General features: G+C 34.7%; 1 protein-coding gene across 1 annotated transcript in view; it reads left to right on the top strand.

Annotated features, from left to right (window-relative positions):
* The window catches only part of PIGN (phosphatidylinositol glycan anchor biosynthesis class N), a 213947-nt gene that overhangs the window by 112709 nt on the left and 76082 nt on the right, over positions 1–25156 (top strand). Inside the window, exons 17-20 of the mRNA XM_044682228.1 lie at positions 2200–2299; positions 2398–2490; positions 4057–4148; positions 10749–10857. Coding sequence (XP_044538163.1) covers positions 2200–2299; positions 2398–2490; positions 4057–4148; positions 10749–10857 — 394 coding nt within the window. The remainder of the gene's footprint in view (positions 1–2199; positions 2300–2397; positions 2491–4056; positions 4149–10748; positions 10858–25156) is intronic.

Genomic DNA, 25156 nt, shown 5'->3' with positions numbered 1-25156 from the left:
AAATTGTTATCATTTGATAGTATCTATCAAATAATCATCACTATTCTTATCTATATATTATATTCCCCCAGTAAAATGCAAACTCCTTTCTTAAGCACTTGCTAGGAAAGCTTTAAAACTCATTCTTTCTCAGATGTACTAGATATTGTCTGAGATTACTTTGAACTGAGATTCATAAATCTCACCTTTGTTGTATGTCCTCCATACTTGTGGGACTTTGAGCAAGTCATTTTCTCTCTGGATCTTTATTTCCTTAGCTGTAAAATGAGATAGGCAGTTCATCTTCTAAATATCTGATCCTAACCTTCCTCCAAAAATCTCTTCACTTTTTTGTTATGTACATCTACTTCCTTCATTTAAATTATTTGCCTCTTAATTCTATGTAGTTTCTTCCCTAAGGAGAAAAGCTTCTGGCTTCCTCTCCTTCTGTTTGAGACTAAATTGACACCTCTCTTGTGAGATATTAGTGTTAACAAATTTGAATGTGTCAAAAATACTTTGCTTGATTTGTTCTGTCATTCAGGCAAAAAAAAATTATTAGAAAGACAAGTTGTCATCTCTCTCTTGACTTCAGTTTCCTTGTCTATAAAATGTGGGGACTGAGCTACACAGTCTGTAAGGTTCCTCCTAATTCTCACTTTATGTGATTCTAAAAAGGTCTAGTTATGAATTCAGACTAGTACATTATCTATATCTATTAATAACTTCTCCCTTTTATTTTTATTGTCCAAATTAATGAAGTAGATTTTTTAATCAACAGAAAATATAGAAATCTTAAAGCAAAATCTATTATCTAATCTTCTGTAAAATTATTTTGCTGGCAGATTTTGTAGGATAAAAACCAAACTTTAAAATCCCATGAAGAGTTGAGCATGGCTAAATCTTCAATGTAAACATTTATACCTCATAAACTGGCAAACATAAACTGTGAATCAGAACTTGATTTATTGTTTCATAGATTGTTCTGGACTTAAGAAAGTGATAGAAAAAATGTTGATAATGCAGCTTAAATTTAAAAGTGTGTTATGTGTTCCTTTTTTTAGAGAATCAGTTATTCATATAACATCCTGCCCTCCAATAAAAACTCTTCTAAATGGTTTGCAAAATGAGTCTCTTGTTATTCTCAAGAGTGTGCATTATGATAAGGACAATCCCATTATTCCTTGATAGACTGATACTGGATGCTCATTCCCACTGCCTCTCTAGTAGTTTGTCTTTGTTCAGAGAGCCTTTTAAAAACTGGATAATGATGACTTTTATAATGACTTTACTAATTTTTTTAATGCACTAAAAAGAGGTTTTCTACCCCACCAAAATGAATTGACCAAAGTCATAGATTTTATCAGATATATACTCTAGTTTAAATTCACTTATTTTTGCAAAATCTTTGTCTAGTTTACAAAAACATTTCATTTAGTATATAAGTCATACTTGAGCTTCTTAACTAGAGAATCAAAATCATTTTCATCATATTAGTACACTTAGAATTGTAAGATGAATTCAAATTCAAAGAAATTTATCCTTGGTAGTTTTGTGCAGTGTGTCTGTGTTCATTGTGTTTTATTTCATGCCTTATCTGTAACCAAGGGCTACAAAACAATGTTGAAATTGAGATCAAACTTGTACTGTTATACTATGAAGAATATTCTCCAAAAATAATCAAAGCTAATGTTTTGATAAAAAGTTTTAGGCTAAGCTATTTCATGAAAGATTTAATTAAAAGTGTTCCTAGAATTTGAACAATAAATTGTGAACTTGACCTGATTCTTGATTTTTGAATATAGGAGATTTATTGTCTTCTATACTTCTGTCCCTCTAAATGATTTATAATTTCTTTGGGTGCTCTAACAAGTGTGTATATAATATAATATATAATATATAAGTGTATATCTTAACTGATATAGATTGTAACCTTTCTATATCTTTCCAGATGGCTCTTCATGATTTGTAATGCCAAAATATTTCATCACCATTAAACAGTTTTCTAATGGATAGCCCATTCAAACTTAATTGGTCTGATCCTTGGACAGTAGATTGTCAGATCATTCAAGAAGACTTGAGTCCAGCTTAGTTAGATCTGCCAAAGCTTTTGCTTATGGGTATAGCTTTTGAGAACTCAGTTTACCTCAAGTTGTATCCAATGTATGATATAAATTTTAAAAAATTAACTTAAACATCTCACATAACCTTTTAAAACAGATTCCAAGTTATTCAAGACCTGATCACATCGTTGTTGACCTTTTCTGGAAAACATTCAATTGTGTTTTTACTAGTTTTCACCCTGGGGAATGAAATATTAGTAAGTAAATATCTTATTGCCACATTTTCCAATTTTCAAAGGTACATTATGAATATTAAATTGTTTTTCTCCATCTCTTTTGTAAAATTTCTTATTAGGTTCTGAGTTTTTTCTACCGCTACATGCTTACTGCTGGTCTTATTGCATTTGCTTGCTGGCCATTTTTCACCCAACTCTGGACTCAAGCAAAGGTATAGTGCAAATTTGTATTAATTTTGACATTTAGTAAATGAGTAATTATTTTGTCTTTCCACTTTCCTAAATTGAATGCGATGTCTACATTTCTGGAAAAGATGAATACTTTTTTCATGTTAACTAAAAAACTGAATCTTTATTAACCTAGTTTCATTATTTTCTTTTCTGGATTTTATAGTGCCTGTCACCAAAGGGCTAAAGCTACATTCAAAATATACATTAATTTCCCTAATCTCATGTCAAAATGAACAAACTAGGTGATGACTATAGCAGTTTGGAAATATATATGACTTGTCATTCTTTGAACTACTTATTTAAAATTCCTTTAACCTCAAAGGACTAGATCAGTGGTTTCCAAACTTTTTTGGCCTACTGATCCCTTTCCAGAGAAAAATATTACTTAGCGCCCCCTAGAAATTAATTTTTTAAATTTTAATAGCAATTAATAGGAAAGATATATGTGTTAGTGTTTCTGCCTTTTTCATAAAATATAGTAAAGAAAGGTGTAAATTAGAAACATTGAACTTTGAAATTATGAAACTATTTATTGACCTAAACTATTCACCGCCCCCAAATGCACCTGTGGCCATCACCGCTTCCCTGGATTGCTGCAGCACCCACCAGGGGGCGGTGGCGCCCACTTTGGGAATCACTGGACTAGATGATAAAGCAACTGAAGAACTACCTGATATAAGCAGTATAGTAAAATGGAAAATATGGTATATTAGAAGTTAGGAAACTTAGGTTCTGTCATTGACTTTTTTCAATCTTTAATATCTCAGTTTTTCCATATCAGTATTTGCCCTAAACTACCTTGAAGTAATGTTAAAATGATAAATGAAATAATTATCAACAATTTAATACTTCCTGTGGACATGCAACAAATGTGAAAATGCTTTGATTCCTTTTGAAAAAGAAATATAAGTTCAACAGGATATAATTTTATTTTTTTAATTAAAAAAATTTTAGAATATTTTTCCATGGTTACATGATTCATGATTTTTCTTACCCCTCTTCCTTCCCCCTTCCCATGCCCGACAAGCAATTCCACTGGGTTATACATGTATCATTGTTCAAAACCTATTTCCATGTTATTCATATTTGCAATTTAGGGTATAATTTTAAACATTAAGGCTGACTGTCCTCTGGTCAGATAGGGCATGACAAGGTACCACATATTCATGGCCCCCATCCCTTCTTGGCTTTTTCTTGTGCTGGAGGCAAAGAAAGATTGAAAATACATTCTAATAACCCTTTACGAACTGTTCTTTCATGGCTTTTTAAAAATCTTGTATCCTAACCAACTGGTTTCAAGGACATCATCTTGTATAATTTTCATAGCATATAAAATTTGTTTATTTTTGTTAGACTAGTTATTAAAATGAATTCAAAATGGTTTCTATAAATACCATTAAAGTTTTGAGTTCTTTTAACTTCTTTGTTCCAAAAATGTAGTTCCACATGTAAGAAGGACTGAAGTAATGCTACTATTTATTCCTATCTTTACTGTGCTTATGCAAAGATAACTAAAGGATTAATTTTTGTTGTTGTTGTTGTTTCAGATCACATCGCTATGTTGGACATTCTTCTGTTTACTTCTTGCAGTGTTTCCCCTTTTACCTGTTTTAGGACGTGAGCCAGATATCACTCTAGTGTAAGAGCAATATTTCTTTCAAAATCAAATTTTCTTGCTTTTTAAACATTCTGAACTGAGTTCTGAATTTCAGTTTTGCATTAGGAATTACCTGGAATCAAAAATTATAGAATCATCCAAAACCTTTAGAAATCATTGCTTATTAGTTTTGCATGTTAGAGCTCCATAAGATTTTTCTGCATTTATGCTATTTAAATTACTTTACTTAGTTCTGGGTAAAAAACACAGTTCTTGCTGAGGTGATGTATACTGCATGTATGGAGCTTGGGCTGGTTCATTTGCCAATCTTTAGAAACAATTTAGTCCATTCCTCTAACTTCAGATGGTTTAAGTGTCTTATTTGAAATATTTCAGTTAAAAATTTCTAGCCTTTTTATTTTGCTTTAACACTTTTCTAGAAAGAATCTCTGCAAACTTCTCTGACAACCTTTCTACATTTCACCACCTTCACTGTAAATAAGCACTTTTCGATCTTAATTTCTCATGCTACTGTTAAATATATTTCCTTTTATTCTAACATAAGTGGTTTTGGAAAATGAATTTCAACATCTAAGCAATGACATAGAAAGCTGTTTTAAAGTATAATAACCTTACTTTAAAACCACTATCTAATGATCTTCTTCCTTTGGAGGTAGGGCAGAAGAGGAACTGAATTCAGTTGTCTTTTATTTCCTTTTACATTTCCTTCTCCAAACATGTAATCATCTTCATTACTCTCTTCTTTTTCTGAATGTTGTATAAAAATGATGAATTTGTAGCATACATGTGATACCTGTGATTCCTTGTCTTTTTTAGTTTAAGGAATCTTTGCAAAACAATTGTGAAAATAGAGTACATGACATTTTTATGGTGTTATATATAGTCACAATTATAATAACTAACACAGTAGTAAGCAAGATTATTATTGTTACTGTATATTGGCTAGGAAACAAGAAATGTCTCACATTAGAAAATCTAGTAGAGCAAAAGATCCAATTAAATTCTTGAATCTTAAAACAATGGTGTTTCACTAGTTAGATCATTAAATAGTTCTAACAAATGTCAAAATCAGTATCAAATTAGATGAAAGTATGAAAATGAGAAGACATCTCTATATAAACTTATAACATTTTTTGACCTGACCTATTTAAACCATTTTTTAAAAAGAAATGGAAAAAAAGTAAAACTATTGATCTTATCACTCTTTCCTACAGAAATTTAAGTGATATAGAGTGGTTGGAAAACTGAGTAGGAAAAAATCAGAAATCACCTTCACCAATACACATTTAATCTTTGAGAAAAAAATGTGGCAGCTAGGGGCAAAGCCAGTTTAGAATACAAACTTCTTTATAAAACACTGCATTGGAGGAGGGTAGATCATTACCAATAGTGTTGTCTTATAAAGCAGCAAGATCAATAGAGGCAAAAATAAGTTTGCAGAAACTTACCATGTGGGCTAACAAAGCCATATGATCTCAAGAGTATTTATATGCAATGATCTGGCCCCAGAATTGAATAAGAAGAATAATACATCTCAGATTGCATTTGGGAAATTGCATATCTCTCTTAGCATTACCAAGAAGATGCAGAAGCCCATATTTTTAGACCTAATGTTCTATTGGTGATGCTTTTTTGTTTTGTGTTATTTAAAATTACTGGGGTTCTATTTAGAAGGATTAAGCCTCAAGATATGTAGATATATGACAACTTCCTGTGGACATGTGGGGGACTTTGAGACTACATTTTCCATGATGCAATGGGTTTCCTGTTTTGGATGTGATGAGGTCTTGAACGTGAAGCCGGCTTTAAGTATTATTGGCCAACCAGGCTTGAGGCTCTCTCTGGTATGAGGAAGACAAGATGGAAGGAGATACGGACTGGCAGTAATTTTGAAAGAGTCAGGCATGGTCTTATATATATTTTACCAACATGGCCATGGTAATTAAAATATTAATATTCTATTTTTAATTATTAATTGATCACTTATGTTATATGATATATTAATTATGTAAATGATATTAATATATTTAATAATATGTAATAATTAAAAATATTATATAATAATGTAATATAATAAAGGCCTAATAATATCAGCCTTTATCATTTTTAATTGTTACAGTTTGCAAATATTGGAATACTACGGTGTCTAAGGAGTCAAAATTGTGGGTGACAGGTTGTGGGGCAGTAGAAAGATATGTGCTGGGCACAAGTATGCTGCAGTGTATTTCTGAAGATAGTCCATGCTCCAGAAGTGTCAGAAAGGAGATCATCCAGGAAATGTAAATTTGGAAAAGGAGGTAGACATGTCAAGTGGTATGAGGGCTGCAGATAACAGATTGATAGCCAAAGACTTCCTCAGAATATACAAAATGTAAGAAGACCTCAAGGAAGGCAGGTAGGAAACTCAGTAGATCTGCTGGGGAGACTATGGGAGAACATGGATTAGGATCACATAGGATGAGAAAGGGGGTGGATTGGTTATAAAATGATGCTGAGAATATTCATATAGGTAAAGTCAGAGATCCATTGAAGTATAAAAATATCTGAAACATGGTACTTTGGAGTATTACAATGTTGAAAAGATTGAGTATCAGCCATTAATTTTGAGAAATGTGAAAATTTGAGAAATTAAGGAGCATATTATTATCTGGTCATTTCTCTACCTTGTCCCATTTCCTAGCTATTAATGATTTTTATTTTCACTCAGGTCCTGTTATTACCTCTTTCTGGTGTTTCATTCTCATTGTCACATTTTTTTAATTCCTGCTGCTTTTCTCATATCAGTTTCCTCTCTGCCTGCCAATCCTGTTTAAATAGTACAAAAATGCTTAAGCAGGATGTAACATATTGAAGTGAGAAGAAATTCTATATATAGGCTAAAAGGAGCTCTCCATCCTATTTACTCTAATATTGTCAGAAGCAGGAGGTATAAGCAAAAATTATGACTAGCATATGAAAAATCTATTTTGACAAAAGATCTGTAATATTTATTTGAAACTTTACTGGCTTTCTACTCTGATTCCTGAGTTCTTGGGTGATGTGCCTTTTAAATTTGTTTTCAAGTACCTCTGTGGGCCAATTCTTCATTTTGAAGTATGATCAGATTTCATATACTTCCTACCATCCTTTTTAGCTGCTGTCTGTTCTTTGTAAGACTACAAAGATAAATTAATATAAAAAGTATTTAGGGCTATTGCAATTAAAGGTCTTAAATAAGAGTATCTAACATCTACCCTATTTGATTTAATAAACATTTATTAATTGCCTACTCTGTGCCAGAGACTCTGCTAAGCTCTGAGATACAAAAAAGACAAAAGACAGTCCCTGACCTCAAGAAGTTTACAATCTATTATTCCTGTGCCAGGACATTCTAAAGAATTTAGAATTCTCATCTCTAACCTGATTAGTTAACAATGCACCACCAAGTTTTTTTGTCTTAATTTCCCACAAATACTGATGAAAAAATGACTTGAAAATTCCCAATTTCATTTTTCTTTATGTTCTTTTCAATTAATTTGTCAACTGCTGTGACTCTCCTTTGACCTGAAATAAGTTTTTCTATAGGGATTCTTGGTCACATTTAATTCAATAAATATTTAACAAGTTCTTTCTCTGTGTAGAACACTGTGTAGGACCCTGAAGTAAATACAATGTTAAGCAAAGAAACTGCTCCAGTCTCCAGTATAATTATACTGTTAAAAAAAAAAAAGAGAGAGAGAGAATATGATAAATGTTGAGAGGTACAAACAAAAGTTGAGAAAGTGGAGGTCACTTCTGGCCTAAGAATCAGAGTAGCCTTTTTAGGGGAGGTTATCTCATTTGGTCCGGTCTTGGAAGGATGAGAGGAGTCTAGCAAACAGAACAAGAGGATGAGAAGGAATTCAAAGCATTCCAAGTCAGGTAGAGACTCAAGAAAAGGAATAGGGATGGGGAAAATGCAAAATTAAGAGATACCTAGTACTCCAGTTTGGTTGGAGTCAGTATGGGAATAAGAATAATGAGATGAAGCTGGAAAGATAAATTGAAGCTAAATTATCCTAATGATCAGCCAGTCAGTCAAGTCACTCTAGTCAATACAATTGACTCCATTTATTAAGTGCCTCCCATGTGCCAGGCACTGGAGGCTACAAGGAAGGGCAAAAATCATTACCTTCTCTTTAGGAGCTCACAGTCTAAAATGGAAGACAACAAGCAAGTAATATATAGAGGAAATATGGGAGAGAAATTTAAGGCAAACTAGGAAGGACTTTTTATAGAAGGTGGAAATTTGAGCTGAGTCTTAAAGATGTCAGGAGGCAGAAATGAGGCAGGATTGAGACATGGAAGATGGTCAGTGACAATGACAGCAGAAGCTGGAATACCTCATGCAAGAAACAGCAAAGAGGCCAGTGACACCAGATTGTAGAGAATGTGTGGTATGTGGGGCGCAGGGTGGTAATGGAAGGCATGGACAAGTGGCATAGAAGATTAGAAAGATAAGACGGCAGTGGGGCCAAAGTTATAAAGGTCTTTGAATGCCATCTAAAGGATTTTTTGTTTGATCCTGGTGGTCATATTATCTCTTCTGTTGAACCTTCCCCAATCACTTTGTTATTAGTCTTCTCCTTCCTTAAATTATCTTAAAAATACTTAATTGTGTAAATGATGATAATAATAGCTAACTTTCGTATAACATTTAATATGTGCCAGCAACTATGCTAAGCACTTTATAATTTTAATCTTATTTTATCCTCACCACAATCCTGAGAGGTAGGGGGCTATTATGATCCTCATTTTACAGATGATGAAATTGAGGCAAACAGTGGTTAAGGACCTGCTCAGGGTCATATAGCTAGTAAGTGTTTGAGGGCAGATTATAATAGTAATAACTAACCTTTACATAGCACATACTATGTACCAGGCACTGTTCTAAATGCTTTACAATTATAATCCCATTTGATCCTTACAACCTTGGGAGGTAGATGCTATTATTATCTTCATTTACAGATGAGGACACTGAGGCAAATAGAAGTTAAGTGACTTGCCCAAGATTTCAGAACTAGGAAGTGTCTGAGGATAGATTTCACTTCAGTTCTTCTTAACTTTCCAGTGCTCTATCATAATAAACTCACATATAAGAGTTTGGTTTCTTGAAATAGATTATCTTGTTTTTTTTCCCCTTGAATCCCTAGATCGCAATGTGATGATTTGTACCTAATAGGAAAAGAAAGGATCACAATTCAAATCCCAAGTCTTCTTCTCAGGACCTTTGTAATCCTTGGACAAATCATTTGACTTCTCTGGGCCTTAGTTTTCTCATCTGTAAAATTATATAATCAGCCTAGATGACCTCCATAGTCTGTTCTATCTCTAAATCTATATTTTAATGAACCTATTTAATAAATGTTTAAATGGAGAATCATAGGTATTTTTATTTTTCCCCCTTGATCTATGCCTATAAGTGACCTGAGAAAGGCCACATACTCTAAATACATCATTTTTCAGATGAGTTCTACAAAGGTGAGATGACTTGCCTAATATAACACAGGCAAAAGAAGATCTACTGTTCAAACTCCATACTCTATTCAAACTCTAGGCGAGGGGGGAGGAGGGGAAGGGGAAAGGGCCAGGGCCAGGCCCTACCTGCCTTCAATGAACTTACATTTGTGTTTATGTGTATGTTTTTGCCATTATACAATTGAGGAAACTAGATTATAGGAGGAGTTCTAATAAAGAAATCACTTTCTAAAAATATAGCTAACCAAGTCCTAAGAAATAAAAAATTTTATTTTTTTCAAGGTTTCTAAAAATGTTCTTTAAAAAAATCTGTCTGAAGAAATAGAGTAGTATAACAAGTAGTATAACAGATAGGGTGCTGGTCTTGGAGTGTTCCAGTAAAGAATGCTGGATTTGTGGTCTAAGGAGCTGCTACATGCTCCGTGGGCAAATCACTCAACGTCTGCATTCCCTAGTTCCTCATTAAGATGGCTGGACTAAATGACTTTTGAGGTTTCATCCAGCTCTAAATCTATGATCTTATGAGTCAGTAGGATTTAGATTTAAATCTTAGCTCTGATATTTACTATTTGTTTTAACCTGGGCAAGTAACTTAATCTCTATATACCTCAAATATTATCATACATGAATTTTGTCATAAAAAGGTTATTGTGAGAATGGCTAAAAAGCCAGGCCTGGAGACAAGAGGTCCTGGGTTCAAATGTGCCCTCAGACACTTCCTAGCTGTGTGATCCTAGGCAAGCTATTTAACTCTAGTTCCCTGGCCCTTTACCATTCTTTTGCCTTGGAACCCATACTTACTATCAGTTCTAAGGAAGAAGGTAAGAGCTTTAAAAAAAAAAAAAAAAAAAAAAAAAAGGTTATAGGGTAATAGGGTGAACTCACCCTAGTGAAATCATAGCTAATTCTTTTATTGCCTCTATCTATTCCCAAGATGTCAGTCATTAGACATGTGTATTTTTTATGTTTAAGTACTTGATCATGGCATATAATGAACGGTTCATTATTTATATAAGGTGCAGAGAACTTGATTACCTTGTATATGGGAAGTGCTCTGCAAATAGTTTAGGAAAACTCACAGAAGAATTTTAAAATAGGACTTTTTTTTTTTTTTTGTTTTCACAGAACAGTAGCAGGTTTGCTCATTTTTTTGATCTCCTTGTCATCCTTTGTATATCTCTGGAAAAGCAAAAGTAAAAATATAGGCAAAGATCTGCCAGTGCATCTGTATCAGGTAAGTTCTGAATCTTTAATGTGGTTGACAGGTACAAAATTTTTATGTGTAAGAATTATTCAAGAACATTTAAAAATTAAATCATCTTCCAAATTATGCAATTCTATATTGCATACTGCTGAATTTCCCAAAGATCCCTCCAGTCAGAAAGATTCCAAAGTCATATAAAAATGCTTCAAGTCAAGTCATCCAGTTGCTAATCTGTGAAAATGTTCTTGGTTTTGCTTGCTCTCTAACTGTCCTGGAGAATGCTGGGGAATTAAGATTTTGCACTGTACAAAATTACAGTTTTGTTCAGTTAAACAAATATTTGCTGAGCACCTTCTACAGTCTGTGAAAGAATGGAACTAGGAGACAAGAAAACCTAAGTGAATGCATTCCTATCCTTAAAAAATTTAAACTTTTCTCCATGATAATTTAACAAGAAATGATTCCCCCATTAATGGATTTTTCACTTTTCATTTTTGGAGGGTTATATTGTTCTTTGAAGTGATAAATTGTAGTGTCTGGATTCTTTTCAATCTATTTTTTGTTTGTTTTTGAAAAGGAACATGATAGCGGTATGAAAGATTTGTAAAACAGTACAAGGATATGCTAACATTTCCTACATTTGTGCATCTATCTCACACTTTAAACATTACAAATGCAATATAAATTGACTTTAGTCATTGATAAGAACACTGGCTTTGTAGTCAGATCTTGCGTTCAAGCTGGGCCTCTTGTGCTTATAAATTGTGTGGCCTTGAGCAATCATTTAACTTCCCTAGGCATCAATTCCCTTATTGGTAAAATGATGGGATGACTAAATGGGATCCTTTCTCACTCTGAATCTGATCTTTCATCTTTATTTCTATTTAACTCACTTTCTTTTTTTTTTTAAACCCTTAACTTCTGTGTATTGGCTCCTTGGTGGAAGAGTGGTAAGGGTGGGCAATGGGGGTCAAGTGACTTGCCCAGGGTCACACAGCTGGGAAGGCCGGATTTGAACCTAGGACCTCCCGTCTCTAGGCCTGACTCTCAATCCACTGAGCTAACCAGCTGCCCCTATTCAACTGACTTTCTAAAAGGGCAACTAGAAAAAAAAATTAGTATTACAACTTTCACTGCATACTTATGATTTTATTATTTTTCTTGTGCCTGCATAGCAAAAAGTGAAGTAAAGAATGGAAAATTGTCCAATAATTTTTTTCAACTCAATCTGAATAATTTTGGGATCCATTAAATTTTTTTTTTTATTTAACATTTACTATCATTAGTGAACAGGTAAGAAACAATTAGAGTAAGAGGGCTAAAAACATTTTAGTGACTAAAAGAAACAAAAAGTCAGAATTCAGAGAATGTGGGTTGAAAAGGACCCCAGAGATTACCTAGTAGAATCTAACCCTTCCAAACAGCCAAACCTCTTAGATTGCCCCTGAGAAGCCAGTATCCAAGCATCAGCTTGAGATCACCAGAGAAGGTAAACCCATACCCTTTCAAGCAGCCCATGTCACCTTGAGACTGTTCTGAACAGAATTTTTGTCTCCATTTATCAATTCTGAATCTGCTTTTCTTTAACTACTACCGTTTCTCTTAGTATGGTTCTCAGAAACAAGCAGAACAAACCAATCCCTCTTTCACATGATAGCTCTGTGAATACTTCATACTGAGAACTCCTTCTGCCTAGCCCAGTGACTGACATAGTAGGTGTTATATAAATGCACCTCTTCCCTTTCCCTTACCTCTTCTTCCCTTATTCTTCTCTTTTCCAGGGAATAAATCCCCAGTTCCTTCAACTAATCCTTGTCTGCCATGATTTCAAGGCCCTTTCACCATTCTTTTTTGGTCACCTTCTTCACTCCTGATACTGGGTCTCTCAATGGAGCCTAAGATTGCATTAGATTTTTTGGCTCCCATATCTTATTGTTGACTTACATTCCACCAAAACCAACAGACTTTGTCATACAAACTTTTATCTAATTGTTTCTAACCTATTATTTTCTTTTGCATTTTATTCTTTGAAACCAAATGCAAGACTTCAGATTAATCACTATTAAATTGACCCCTTATTAGTAGGAATTAGCACTGGAAGGGACATTATCAGTCATCTAGTTCTACCCCTTCATGAGTAAACTGAGTTTGATTGAAGTAGCATTTGAACCTAGATTCTTTGACTCCAGATCCAGCACTCTTCCTATATGTGCTGCCTAAAATGCTTTTTGGATCCTGCTTCTGTCATCTAAAATGTTTGTTATGTTAGCTAAAATGTTAGGTATCTGTAAAATTGATAAGCAAATTATTTATAGCTTCATGGTTATCAGTGATAAAAATGTAAAAACCCAGTGTCAAGTACAAATTGTAGAAGTCATTCCCCCCAGAGAAAGACAACTTTTTAAATCTGGTCATTCAAATGGTTCTGAATCTGCCCAATTACACTCTTACTAATTCATAACATTTTGACCATAAGAATAGCATGAAAGATTTTTTGATGTGTCTTATTGAATTACAGGCATGTTGTATTTATACCATTCCCCTCTTTTCTTTTTTTTTTTCTTGCAGAAAGTTGGATTTTAGTTGAGATTTTTTTTTTAACATATCATATCATCATCAGATTACTTCCCCCACACTCTTTCTAAGTATATTCCTTCTATCTGCTCTACTACTAAGAATGTTTGAGAATTACAGATATCCTCTTTCTGTGTAGAAATACAAATATTTTGACCTTAACAAGTCCCTTAAATTTTCTCTTTCTTATTTACCTTTTTAAAGTTTCTCTTGGGTCTCATGTTTAGACTTCAATTTTTTTGTTTAGGCATGAGTTATTCCTCAGGAATGCTTGGAAATCTATCTTATTGAATGTCCATTTTTAACCCTGAAAGAATATACTCAGTTTTGCTGTATAGGTGACTCTGGGTTGTAAACCTAGATCTTTTGCTGTCCTCATTTTCATATTTTGTGCCTTCTGATTCTTTAATGCAGAAGCCACTAAATCCTGTGTGAGCCTGATTTTAATTCCATAGTATTTGAATTGTTTCTTTCTGACTGTTTTCAGTATTTTCTCCTTGGCCTGGGGACTATTGAATTTAGCTATTATAGTCCTGGAAGTTGCCATTTGAGCATTTCTTTCTGGAGGTGTGTAGATTCTTTCCATTTCTATTTTATTTTCTTGTTTGAGAATATCTGGCCAGTTTTCTTTGGTAATTTCTTGTATTATGATGCCCAAGATTTTTTTTTTTATCTTGGCTTTCAGGTAGTCTAATGATTCTTAAATGGCATTCAATCCTATATCAGTGCAAGCACAAGGGTCATCTGAAATCTCTTTCTGACTAGATGTTCATTCCCTTTAATATTCCAGTGCATTGGGCATGCCTGCTGCAATTGTTATCTCTCAGATCCATAGTTGGTGCCATTTCTGCCATAACTATGAGCCATGGTGTTATTCAATCCAGTATTTGAAGACTTCTTTTTTTTTTTTTTTTTGTCTTTCTAAGCTGTTCTGAGCTTGAAAACAATGACTTACTAGGACTTTTTTCTTCTTTTTTAGTTTATTTATTTAATTAATTTAGGGTATTTTCCCATGGTTTCATGAATCATGTTCTTTCCCTCCCTTCCTCTAACCCCCCCTCCCATAGCTAATGAGCAGTTCCACTGGGTTCTACATGTGTCATTGATCAAGACCTATTTCCATATTATTAATATTTGCACTAGAGTGATCATTTAGAGTCTATATCCTCAATCATATCCCCATCAAACCATGTGATCAAGCAGTTGTTTCTCTTCTGCGTTTCTACTCCCACAGTTCTTTCTCTGGATATGAATTGTCCTGGGTCATTGTATTGCTGCTAGTAGAGAAGTCCATTACATTCGATTGTGCCACAGTGTATCCGTCTCTGTGTATAATGTTCTCCTAGATCTGCGCCTTTCACTCTGCATCAATTCCTGGAGGTCATTCCACTTCACATGGAATTCCTCTACTTCATTATTCCTTTTACCACAATAGTATTCCATTACTAACAGATCACAAAATTTGTTCAACCATTCCCCAGTTGAAGGGCATCCCCTCATTTTCCAATTTTTTGCCACAACAAAGAATGCGGCTATAAATATTTTCGTGCGTGTATTTTTCCCTTTTATCTCTTTGGGATACAAACTCAGCAGTGATATGGCTGTATCAAAGTGAACACAGTCTTTTAAAGCCATTTGTGCATGGTTCCAGATTGCCTTCCAGAATGGTTGGACCAATTCATAACTCTACCAGCAATGCATTAGTGTCTCAATTTTGTCACATCCTGTCCAACATTTATTACTTTCTTTTGCTGTTTTATTGGCCAATCAGCTAGGTGTGAGGTGGTACCTAAGAGTTGTTTTGATTTGCATTTCTCTAATTATAAGAGATTTAGAACACATTTTCATGTGCTTATTGATAATTTTTATGTCTTTATTTGAAAACTGCCTATTCATGTCCCTTGCCCATTTATCAATTGGAGGATGGCTTGATTTTTTGTACAATTGGTTTATCTCCTTGTAAGTTTGAATAATTAGACCTTCGTCAGAGGTTTTTGCTATAAAGATTTTTTTCCAATTTGTGCTTCCCTTCTAATTTTTGTTGTATTGGTTTTGTTTGTATAAAACCTTTTTAATTTAGTATAATCAAAATTATTCGTTTTACATTTTGTAATGTTCTCTATTTCTTGCTTGATCTTAAAATCTTTCTTTTCCCATATATCTGACAGGTATACTATTCAATGTTCACCTAATTTACTTATAGTTTCCTTTATATTTAAATCATTCACCCATTCTGAATTTATCTTGGTGTAAGGTGTGAGATGTTGGTCTAACTCTAAACCTAATTTCTCCCACACTGTTTTCCAATTTTCCCATCAGTTTTTGTCAAATAATGGGGTTTTGTCCCAAAGCTGGGATCTTTGGGTTTATTGTACACTATCTTGCTGAGGTCATTTACCCCAAGTCTATTCCATTGACCCTCCCTTCGGTTTCTCAGTCATTACCATATTGTTTTGATGACCACTGCCTTATAATACAGTTTAAGATCTAATACCGTTAGGCCCCATCATTCATAGTTTTTTTTTTCATTAGTTCCCTTGATATTCTTGATCTTTTATTCTTCCAAATAAATTTTGTTATAATTTTTTCTAATTCAATATGAAGTTTCTTGGTAGTTTGATAGGTATGGTGCTGAATAAGTAAGTTAATTTGGGCAGGATTGTCATTTTTACTATATTACTCATCCGACCCATGAGCAATGAATATTTTTCCAATTATTTAGATCTAGTTTTAATTGTGTGAAATGTTTTGTAGTTCATATAGTTCCTGTGTTTGTCTTTGTAAATCAATTCCTAAATATTTTATATTATCTAGGGTGATTTAAGTGGAATTTCTCTTTCTAACTCTTGCTGCTGAATTGTTTTGGAAATATATAGAAATGCTAATGATTTATATGACTTTATTTTGTGTCCTGCAACTTTGCTAAAGTTGTTGATTATTTCCATCAGCTTTTTAGTTGATTCTCAAGGATTCTTTAAATAGATCATCATCATCTACAAAGAGTGAGAGTTTAGTCTTCTCATTGCCTACTTTAATCCCTTCAATTCCTTTTTCTTCTCTAATCGCTACTGCTAGCTTGTCTAGTACAATGTTAAATAATAGAGGTGATAATGGGTAGCCTTACCTCACTCCTCATCTTATTGGAAAGACTTCTAACTTATCTCCATTGCAGATGTTGCTTCCTGATGATTTAAAGTATATACTGTTTATTTTTAGGAAAGGCCCATCTATTCCCATACTTTCTGGTGTTTTCAATAGGAAAGAGTGTTGTATTTTGTCAAAGGCTTTTTCTGCATCTATTGAGATAATCATGTGATTTCTGTTGGTTTGGTTGTTGTTATGGTCAATTATGTCGATAGTTTTCCTAATATTAAACCATCCTTGAATTCCTGGTATAAATTCCACCTTATCATAGTGAATAACTCTCATGATAACTTGCTGGAATCTATTTACTAGTATTCTATTTCAGATTTTTGCATTTATGTTCTTTAAGGAGATTCATCTGTAGTTTTCTTTCTCTGTTTTTAGTCTGCCTAGCTTTGGAATTAGTACCATATTTGTGTCATGAACGAAATTTGGTAAAACTCCTTTGCTTAATTTGTGAGATAGTTTGTATAGTATTGGGATTGGTTGTTCTTTAAATGTTTGATAGAATTCACTTGTGAATCCATCAGGCCCTGGGGTGTTTTCTTAGTGAGTTCCTTGATGGCTTGTTCCATTTCTTTCTCTGAGATGGGATTGTTTAAGTATTCTATTTCCTCTTCTGTTAATCTTGGCAATTTATATTTTTGTAAATATTCATATATTTTACCTAGATTGTCATATTTATTACCATGTAATTGGTGAATTAGTTCTTAATAATTACCTTAATTTCCTCTTCATTGGAGGTGAGGTCCCTTTTTCAACTTTGATACTGCTAATTTGGTTTTCTTTTTCTTTTTTTTATTAGATTAACTAGTACCAGCTCCTAGTTTTATTTATTAGTTCAATAGTTCTTTTGCTTTCCTTTTTATTAATTTCTCCTTTCATTTTTATGATTTCTAACTGTTAACAAATAAAATTGATATAGAAAGGGATATTTAAAAATATTAAGGTTTTATTGTAATCTGTATTGATAATTAAGAAAACCACATGCCTGCTAAGATCTAATTCAAATGGCTCGCCATACCTTCCCCTTGGCTGCTTCCTAGGAAAGAGAGTGTCCCAATCAAGTTCTGAGACTTTATATCTCTGTCTACTTAATCACACTTCCTACCCACCTGTTTTACACAAGAGGAATCATGGGAAATGTAGTTTTCAAGTCCCCTAAACTTCCAAAGGAAGTTTATACCAGAGACCTCAATATTAAGACCCCCAAATTTCCAATATCACACAATTTAGTGTTTATTTGGGGATTTTTTATTTGTTTTCTTTCTAGTTTTTTAAGTTGCATGCCCAATTCATTGACCTCTTTTGTCTAATTTTTTGATATATGCACTGAGGGATATAAATTTCCCCTGAGTACTGCTTTGGCTGCATCCCATAGATTTTAATATGTTGTTTCCTCATTGTTATTCTCTTTAGTTAAATCAGTAATTGTTTCTTTGACCAACCAGTTTTGAAGAATTAGATTATTTAATTTCCAATTAGTTTTAAATCTGTCTTTCCATAAACCCTTACTGTTTATGATTTTTATTGCATTATGGTCTGAAAAAATCACATTTATTATTTCTGCTTTCCTACATTTTTTTGCAATGGTTTTATGACCTAGTACATGGTCAATCTTTGCATATGTTCCATGTACTTCTTATCCCTATTTTCCTTTTTATCCCTATTCATTTTTCTCCATATATCTATTAGCTCTAATTTTTCAAATATTTCATTAACTTCCCTTGCTTCTTAATTATTTTTTGGTTCTATTTATCTAGTTCTAATAGAAGAAAGTTTAAGGTCCCCCACTAGTATGGTTTTACTGTCTCTTTCCTACTTAAACTCCTTTAGTTTCTCCTTTCAAAATCTGATTATTGTACAATTTGGTGTATATATGTTGAGGATTGATATTTCTTTGTTCTGTATACTGCCTTTTATCAAGTTGTAATTACCTTCCTTATCTCTTTTTGTGAGATCTATTTTGCTTTAGCTTTGTCTGAGTTCATAATTGCTACTCCTGCCTTCTTTGTATCAGTTACAACCCAGTAAATTCTGCTTCACTCTCTTACTTTTACCCTGTGTAGGTCTACCTGCTTCAAGTGTGTTTCTTATAGACAACATGTGGTAGGATTCTGGTTTTTAATCCATTCTGCTATCCTGCTTCCTTTATATTCGTGAGTTCATCTCATTCACATTCATAGTTATGATTACTGTTTATTTCCCTCTATTTTGATTTCTTCCTTAGGTTCTGCCTTTTCTCTTATCCCTTACCCTCCTGTCCAACTTTTTGCTTTTAATCAGTTTCCCCTTTCCCAGAACCTTCCCTCTTATTGATTCCCCTCTTACTATACTACCTTTTAAACTACCCTTCAACCTCTCCCTTTTTTGTATTGCTTCCCTCCTCACCAGTTCATTTATTACCCTTCTATTTCTCTATAGGGCACAAATCAATTCTCTGCCCCAATGGATCAGATTGTTCTTCCCTCTTTAAGTCAATTTCAATGCACATAATAATTATTACCTGTTGCCATCCTCTTTCACCTTTCCATTGTATTGGTCTTCTTCCCCCCTCTCTACCATGCACTTCTTTATGAAATATAAATTGTTATAATAAAAGGGGACCCCCCACTCTGATACTCCTCTACTAGATGTAGATGTAGATGGAGTATAGAGAGAGGGTAGGATGACACCTCTCTCTTTTTACAGTTGCCCAGGCAGGATCCTTTAGGTCAATGGAGGATATCCCTTCAGGACCCACCTGGGGTTAATTGATATTATTTATTGGGCTCTTCAGCTTGGTAACTTTGTAATTTGACTGCATGACTCCCTTCCCAAATAAGCTTTGAATAACCAATTCAGGAAGGTGCTTTAAAACTTTGAATGTATTTGACAAAGAAGGATAATAGTAGTACATAGAGGTATTGGGAAACCCTAATTTAAAATTGATAATAATGAATCTCTAACTGCAGGCAAATGAAGGAATCAAGATGATAGCTTCTCTCTGGTACAGCCTGGCCAGGGCCACACCGGAGCAGGTAAACCGCTGTATAATCTTTCAGCTTCTTCTTCAGTAGATGTTAAGCCTAACCAGTTGAGATAGCCACCCTTTTGCCACCCTCTTCTTCTTCTCCTGCCCACTTCTCGGATCCCTCCCAGGCCCTGGGAAACCTAGATGACTAAGATGATTGACTTCCTAATATCTAGGGAGAGTAGAATCAGAGATGGTGGTCTGGTACAGGTTGTTGATGGTACAGGAACCACAGGAGGAGCTTGCAGGGTAGAGTTTGCAAATCTCAATTCCCCAAAGACCAGGATCCACTCCTCCCCGGTCTCAGGGACAGGTAACAAACCAAGAACCTCTGCCAGGGCTACCAACTGCCCTCCCCTGTGTCCACATGCCTCTCTGGGAACATTCCGACATCCAACTGATCCACTTGTCAATCACAGAGTGAACTCCTAGCTCGAAGAGATTCAATATAACAAAATTTACCCTATTTTGTCTCTTTTCCCATTTCTGTTGGTATTAGCCTCTTTTTTTACCCCTAGTGTCATATATATATGTAAACATCTGACAAAATATGTATATTTTGACATTTCACCCTATACAATTTGACATTGTTTTGTCTAAGTATACTTCTAGCTACCCTGATAATAATAGCAATTTTAAGGGTTACCAATATCATCTTTTCTTATAGAAATACAAATTGTTTGAACTTATTGGGTTGCTTAAAAATGTTTTGGGTTTTTTTCTCTTTCTTAATTACTTTTTGGTGATTTTCTTGAGTTCTGTGTTTGAGCATCAGATTTTCTGTTTAAGTCCAGTCTTTTCTTTATGAGTCTTGGAAGTCTTCTATTTTATTAAATGATCATATTTTCCCCTGCAAGAATATCATCAGTTTTGCTGGGTAGTTGATTCTTGCTTGTAGATCCAGTTCCCTTGCTTTCCTGAATATCATATACCATGACTTCCAGTCCTTCAGTGTGGATGCAGCCAGATCCTGTATTATCCTAACTGGTTCCATATTATCAGAATTACTTCTTCTTAGCAGCTTGTAATATTTTTTCCTTGGTCTGGTAGTTCTTGAATTTGGCTGTGACATTCCTTGGTATTGTCAATTGGGAATGAAATGCAGGAGGTGATCTGTAGATTCCTTTAATAACTGCTTTTCCCTCTTGTTCAAAAATGTTGGGGGCAGTTTTCTTGGTTAATTTCCTGTAGAATGATGTCCAGGCTTTTTCTTTTGTCATGATCTTCTAGTAGTCCAATAATTCTTAAATTGTCTCTCCTGGATATATTTTCCTGGTCTATAGCTTTGTCAATGAGGTGTTTAATAATTTCCTCAATTTTTCCCAATTGATAATACCCAGGAATGTCATAGCTAAAGCTAAAACATCCAGAAAACGGGAGTGGGGGCAAGATGGAGAGTTTTAGGCTGCTCTCTCCATGCTTCTCCTCCAGCTTCTTCCCTGCCGACTGTGGTCAGCACCCTGAGCCTGGCACAGCTGTGCCAGCAAGGCACTCCCTCCTGTCTAGATCCCTTGCCCCCAGATTCCCTTAACCTCTGGAGACTCAGAACAGTAGGTGGGGGAGGAATCCTGGGACCTTCCTTCTTCCTTTTTCTTAAATCAGAGGATTCAAAAATTCTGGCGCTTTTTTTGGCAAACCTTTTAAGTTGAATTCAACAGGAGGATCCCCCATTTCTGTCCTGTTTTTAGATTTGGTTTTCTGTCCCCTCAAAGCACTTTGTTTTTGATTGATGTGGAAGGGTTTTCACAGAGGTCTGGACTTTTGCTGCATCTAAGTTGCCATCTTGACCCCAAGTCCTCTTACTAGTATTCTCTTTTCTAACCTATGTACTCCATTAAAAAGCAAAGTAATTTAGCCAGCCATGACGTATCTGGATGAAGCCATCTTGGATCCTAGAAATTATTCTCTCTCTTCAAAGATGCTCTTAAGCCAGCCTATTAAATAACAACATCCCTGAAGCAGAGCCAAGATGGAAAGAAGAATTAGTCTAGAAAGCATATCAGGTTGAGTAATGATTGAGAAATCTAGGAAAATCTTAAGAAATCTAAGAAAAAAAATTACAATGAATTATTGTCACCACTCAGGTCAGCATAAAGGAGACATCTTTAAATATTGATACAGGAAATGTTTAGTCAGGAAAGGCAATATAAAGAATGCTAGTGTAGGGAGATACTGTACACCAGGACAAGAAGAGATCCCATATTTAGCACAAAAAGGTTTATACTTTTGCAGAGTGCAGGAACAGATACACCAGAGAGTTCTGTCACTTATTATCCAGTTCCAGATTACAAGTCCAGGGTGGACTGAGATGGGGACTTTATGAGTGGGAATGACCTTGTACTAAACATAGAATAAGCCTAGAAGGAAGGAGCATCTGTGTGGCTCAAACTCCAGGGGTAGAATGGATTCTCAGTTCCATCTTCTAGCCTCGTCTGAAGGCAACAGTAGAATAACCAGGCCAGGAATTTCAGAACAAAAGGGATTCTACAAGTGTGTTGCTTTGAAAGGGAAGACCTTTCTGGGCTGATAGTATTTGAGTCTAGTAGCAGTCTACTGAAATTTCAATTGGATAAACCCAGAGATATAATACTCAGGCCCAAACTCAGGTCAAGAGTTTGCAAAGCTCAGAGCCTGATGGCAAAGATTAGACTTTGCTCTGTGTCAGACTACTTTGGGAACTTTATAGCTTATAGCTGAAAACTGAATAGCTTTATAGCTTATAGCTCCCCAACTTGAATTGTCCCTGAGATCCTGAAATAGCTTAACATACAGCGAGCCAATAAAAAAGAAACAGGACCACCCAAGATATTTTCTCTAGTAGTATACATAGCCCAGCCATAACAAGTCTTAAGTAAGAAAACTAATTAGAAGAATAAGCAGATAAAAAATTGTTTCCTCTGATGATGCTAAAGGCACAAACCCAGGAAAGAATGACACCAGAGCATCTACATATAAAGTCCCAAAAGAAAACACAACTTGGGCAAGCATTCAGATAGAATTCCTATAAGAGTTGAAGGAAGAAGTCATGGGTCATTTGTTGTTTTTTTTTTTAAGAGTTATAGCTTTTCATAAATAAATTGAGAGCAATAGAGTAAAAAATTAGAAGAGAAAAGCTGTGTTAGAAAGAATTGGAAAGAGAATGAACCGCTTGACATGTAGAGCAGTATAAAACCTTGCCCAAGCAACAAACCACTGAAAATTAACATAGACCAAATAGAAACTACTGACATGAAACAACAAGAAATATTAAAACAAAGTCAAGAGACCAAAAAAGGTAGAATAAAATAAATAAGGTATCCCATAATAAAAAACAACCAAACTGGAAAACATATTGAGGAGAGATTATCTAAAAATCATTGACTTCAGAACAGCTGGTTCTGAAGTGGATTGACAGCTAGGCCTACAGATGAGAGATCCTGGGTTCAAATTCTACCTCAGCTACTTTCTAGCTGTGTGCCCCTGGGAAATTCACTTAACCCCTATTGCTTAGCTTTTGTCATTCTTGTACCTTGGAATCAACATGCTATATTGATTCAAAGACAGAAAGTAAGGGTTTTAAAAAAAAATTACTGGCCTACCTAAAAACCATGACTAAAAGAAATACCCCACATGTTGCATTTCAAGAAAACCTAGAACTGCTCAGGTGTTTTCAAAAAGAGGGCAATGTAAAAGTAGAAAGAATTCAGTCACTTCCAAAAAGAAATGCCAACATGAAAATTCCCAGGAACTTTTATCAACGAAATCCAGAGTTCTCAAATGAGATTAAAAAAGATAATAATAAAAGAACCAGAAAGAATTTAAGTATTGAAGAGCTAGTCAGTATCACACACTATTTAGTAGCCACTACTATAAAAGGGCAGAGATTTGGAAATATGATATCCAGAAGGCAGAAGATTTAGGTTCATAGCTTACCCAGAATACTAAGTATAAACCTACAAAGTGAAAAAAATGGAGGTTTAGTGAAAAAGAATGTTCAAGCATTCCTGATGAAAAGACAGAACTGCATAAAAGCTTTGAAGTGCAAACAGCAATCAAAAGGAACATAAAAAGGGGAAAATGAGTGGATCAGAAGAGACCAAACAAAGAAAAACTGCTTACCTTGTAATAAGTGGGAAATGATTTGCATGTCTCCTCAGAACCCTCTCATTGTCCATAGCAGCCCTACAGGGAGTCTTAACTCAATAAAAGGTCCGAGCATGGTTCTTTTCAGTCTTTATGATTAAAAAAAGAATGGAAAGGAAGAGGAAGAAGAATATAGAAAGAGAGGAGGCAAGGAGAGGAAGGATATATAATTGAGGTATACAGTAAGTAAGTAGACTATACAAACAAGGGTGAGAAAGGGTGGGAAGGAAGGAACTTGTACCTCACTATCATCTGAACACACACACACACACACAAGTGGGTACAGATTTACATTTTACTCAACAAGAGAATAAGGAAAGGAGAAAAGGGAAAAGAATGAAAGAGAAGGTAGATTAAGAGAGTAATCCTAAGCAAAATGAACTAAAGATTTTTTTTAATTGAGAGCAAAGAATTGGAAATTGGGAGAGGGAGTCCCCACCAATTGGAGAATTACTGAATTATTGAACAAGTATTGGCATATAAATGTAATGGAATACTATTGTTCTTTAAAAGAAGGAGAGATTTCAGTTAATGGAGAACTGTACATAGTGTCAGGAAGACCCAATTTCAAATTTGGCTTCAAGACATTTACTAGCCTTGTGACCTTGGGCAAGTTACTTAACCTGCCTGCCTCAGTTCCCCATCTGTAAAATGGGGATAATAGCTTGTACTTCATAGAGGAGTTGTGAAGCTGTAAAGTGCTTGGCACAGTGTCTGGCACATATTAAGTGTTTAATAAATACTTATTCCTCTTAATCCCCCCTTCCTCTGATAGATGAAGAACTTAGAGAGGTGATGGATATTTTTTTTTCCTTGACTGATGTGGAAAATTATTTTGCTTGACTATACCTGTTTATAACATTCTTGGTTTTCTTTTTTTCTCAATTAATTGGAGGGAGAAAAAAAGAGGGAAGGAGCAAAAACAGATTTTTGCTAACTGAAAAAAAAAGTTTAATTTAAAAAACTACACTCAAGACTTTTTGTCAAGACTCAAAGCTAAGCACATTAACCTATTGTCCAAAGATTCTACTTTCTTCCCTTTAAATAAAAATAAAAATAAATAAGTAAAGGTAAGAGTTTAATAACACATTTTAATCAGGGACAAACTAAGGTAAAGGATGGGAATAGGGTTTTTCTACACTAACAGACTATGGGCAAACCACGGGGTCAAGGGAAAGGGACTTAACTACACTCTTCTAAGATCTAAGCAAGACAGGACCCAAAGAAAGCAGTACTGGAGTCACAAGAGGAAAGTTCCTCCCAACCTGGTTCCAGCCAGGTTTGGTCAGCTTAGCTGAGGACCTGAGAATGGCTTTACTTGGGATCTCATGGCTAATCCAGGGATGGTTTCAGGATGCCAGGAATCAACTCCACCAGAACAGATGATCCAAGGTATCCAGGTAGGGAGGGAAAGTTTGCAATGCTGTCCATCAGATCACAAACCACTCCCTACTAGGTGCTGCTCTGCAGGTCTGA

Source organism: Gracilinanus agilis, chromosome 1 (genome assembly GCF_016433145.1).
Source record: "Gracilinanus agilis isolate LMUSP501 chromosome 1, AgileGrace, whole genome shotgun sequence".
Taxonomy (NCBI): Eukaryota; Metazoa; Chordata; class Mammalia; order Didelphimorphia; family Didelphidae; genus Gracilinanus; species Gracilinanus agilis.
Note: the sequence above shows the minus strand (reverse complement) of the source record. Positions and strands in the feature narration are given on the sequence as shown.